Below are 2,138 nucleotides of genomic sequence, written 5' to 3'. Positions count from 1 at the left end.
ACCTTTAGGACATGGTGGGGGGTTTGATGACATTTGGGGACAGTGGGGGGGGGACATTGGGGACATGGGGGACAGGGGGGACAGTGGGGGGGGATTGGGTTCGCTGGGGACATTTGGGACATTGGAGATGATGGGGACATTGGTGACCCTTGGTGACCCTTGGGGACATTAGGGAGACACAAGGCAAGACCCTGGGGACATTTGGGGACATTGGGGACATTTGGGGACACCTGGGGACATTTGGGGACATTTGGGGACATTTGGGGACATTTGGGGACCCGGGGAGTGATGGGGACACGAGGGGACAGGGGAGTGATGGAAACACAGGGCACACATGGCAGGGTCCCGGGGACACCTGGAGACCCCTGGGGACACCTGGGGACACCTGGGGACCCTCGGGGACCCTCGGGGACATCGCGACCCCCGCCCGCTCCGCTGCCCCCCGTTTACGACACCGCTCCCCCCTCCCACCGCGGCTTTGCGACAGCGGCGCTTGGCGGCCGCGCCCGGCGGCGGCGGCGGTGCTTTACGGCCCGGCCATGGCGGAGGGAGAGCGGGCGGGGAACGGCGGCGGCGCCGGCCCCGGGCGGCCCCCGAGCTCCGCCGACATAGAACGGGCCGAGGAGCTCAAGGCCCGCGCCAACGAGTTCTTCAAAGGTACCGGCGGGCAGCGGGGGCTACCGGGGAGGGAGCCATGGCGGGGAACGGCGGGGAACAGGGGCTGCCAGATAGGGAGCCACAGGGGGGAATGGGGGCTGCCAGATAGGGAGCCGCTGAGGGCAGTACAGGGTAACGGTGCTGCCAGATAGTGACCGATTAAGGGGTAATGGGGGGTGCCAGATAGAGAGCCAGTGAGGGCAGGGCGCGGTAACGGGGCTGCCAGATACTGCTCCCTTAGGGGTAATGGGAGCTGCCAGATAGGGAGCCGCTGAGGGCAGTACAGGGTAACGGTGCTGCCAGATAGTGACCCATTAAGGGGTAATGGGGGCTGCCAGATAGAGAGCCAGTGAGGGCAGTGCGAGGTAACGGGGCTGCCAGATAGTGATCCATTAGGGGTAATGGGAGCTGCCAGATAGGGAGCCGCGGCGGTTAACAGGGATTAACGGGGGATAACGGGTCTGCCAACGGGGCTGCCAGATAGTGATCCATTGGGGGGTAATGGGAGCTGCCAGATAGGGAGCCGCTGAGGGCAGTGCGGGGTAACGGGGCTGCCAGATAGTGATCTATTGGGGGTAATGGGGGCTGCCAGATAGGGAGCCGCTGAGGGCAGTGCGAGGTAACGGGGCTGCCAGATAGTGATCTATTGGGGGTAATGGGAGCTGCCAGATAGGGAGCCGCTGAGGGCAGTGCGAGGTAACGGGGCTGCCAGATAGTGATCTATTGGGGGTAATGGGAGCTGCCAGATAGGGAGCCGCGGCGGTTAACAGGGATTAACGGGGGATAACGGGTCTGCCAGATAGGGAGCCATAGCAGTTAACGGGGGATAACGGAGGCTGCCAGATAGGGAGCCACGGAGGTTAACGGGTCTGCTAGATAGGGAGCCATGAGGGGTAACGGGGGCTGCCAAATAGGGAGCCACTGGGGGTAAGGGACAGTGGGGGGCTGCCAGATTGGGATCTATAGGGGACAGTGGGGGCTGCCAGACTGGGATCTATAGGGGACAGTGGGGGCTGCCAGACAGGGATCTATAGGGGAGAGTGGGGGCTGCCAGACTGGGATCTATAGGGGACAGTGGGGGCTGCCAGACTGGGATCTATAGGGGACAGTGGGGGCTGCCAGACTGGGATCTATAGGGGACAGTGGGGGCTGCCAGATTGGGATCTATAGGGGACAGTGGGATCACTTCTGACCTTTGGGTTCTGTCCACTTCTGGCCTTTGGGGTCTGGTCACTTCTTGCTTTTGGGCTCCGGCCACCCCCATCCTTTGGCATCTGCTCACTCCTGACCTTTGGCATCTGGTCACCTGCACTTTTTGGGACCTGGTCACTCTCAGCCTTTGGGACCTGGTCACTCCTGACCTTTGGGACCCGGTCACTCCTGACCTTTGGGATCTAGTCACCTGCACTTTTTGGGACCTGGTCACTCCTGACCTTTAGGACCCGGTCACTCCTGACCTTTAGGACATGGTCACTCCTGAC

General features: G+C 62.3%; 1 protein-coding gene across 1 annotated transcript in view; it reads left to right on the top strand.

The window, feature by feature from the left end:
• Nucleotides 1–538: 538 nt before the first annotated feature.
• PPP5C (protein phosphatase 5 catalytic subunit) overlaps nt 539–2,138 on the top strand; it is a gene marked incomplete at its 3' end in the record, with an annotated part of 14,624 nt that continues 13,024 nt past the window's right edge. The window contains exon 1 of the mRNA XM_041413668.1: nt 539–657. Coding sequence (XP_041269602.1) covers nt 540–657 — 118 coding nt within the window. The remainder of the gene's footprint in view (nt 658–2,138) is intronic.

This window comes from Onychostruthus taczanowskii, unplaced genomic scaffold (assembly GCF_017590055.1).
Source record: "Onychostruthus taczanowskii isolate IOZ18803 unplaced genomic scaffold, ASM1759005v1 scaffold427, whole genome shotgun sequence".
Classification (NCBI taxonomy): Eukaryota; Metazoa; Chordata; class Aves; order Passeriformes; family Passeridae; genus Onychostruthus; species Onychostruthus taczanowskii.
The sequence above is the reverse complement of the archived record's forward strand: the minus strand, read 5'-3'. Positions and strand labels throughout refer to the sequence as shown.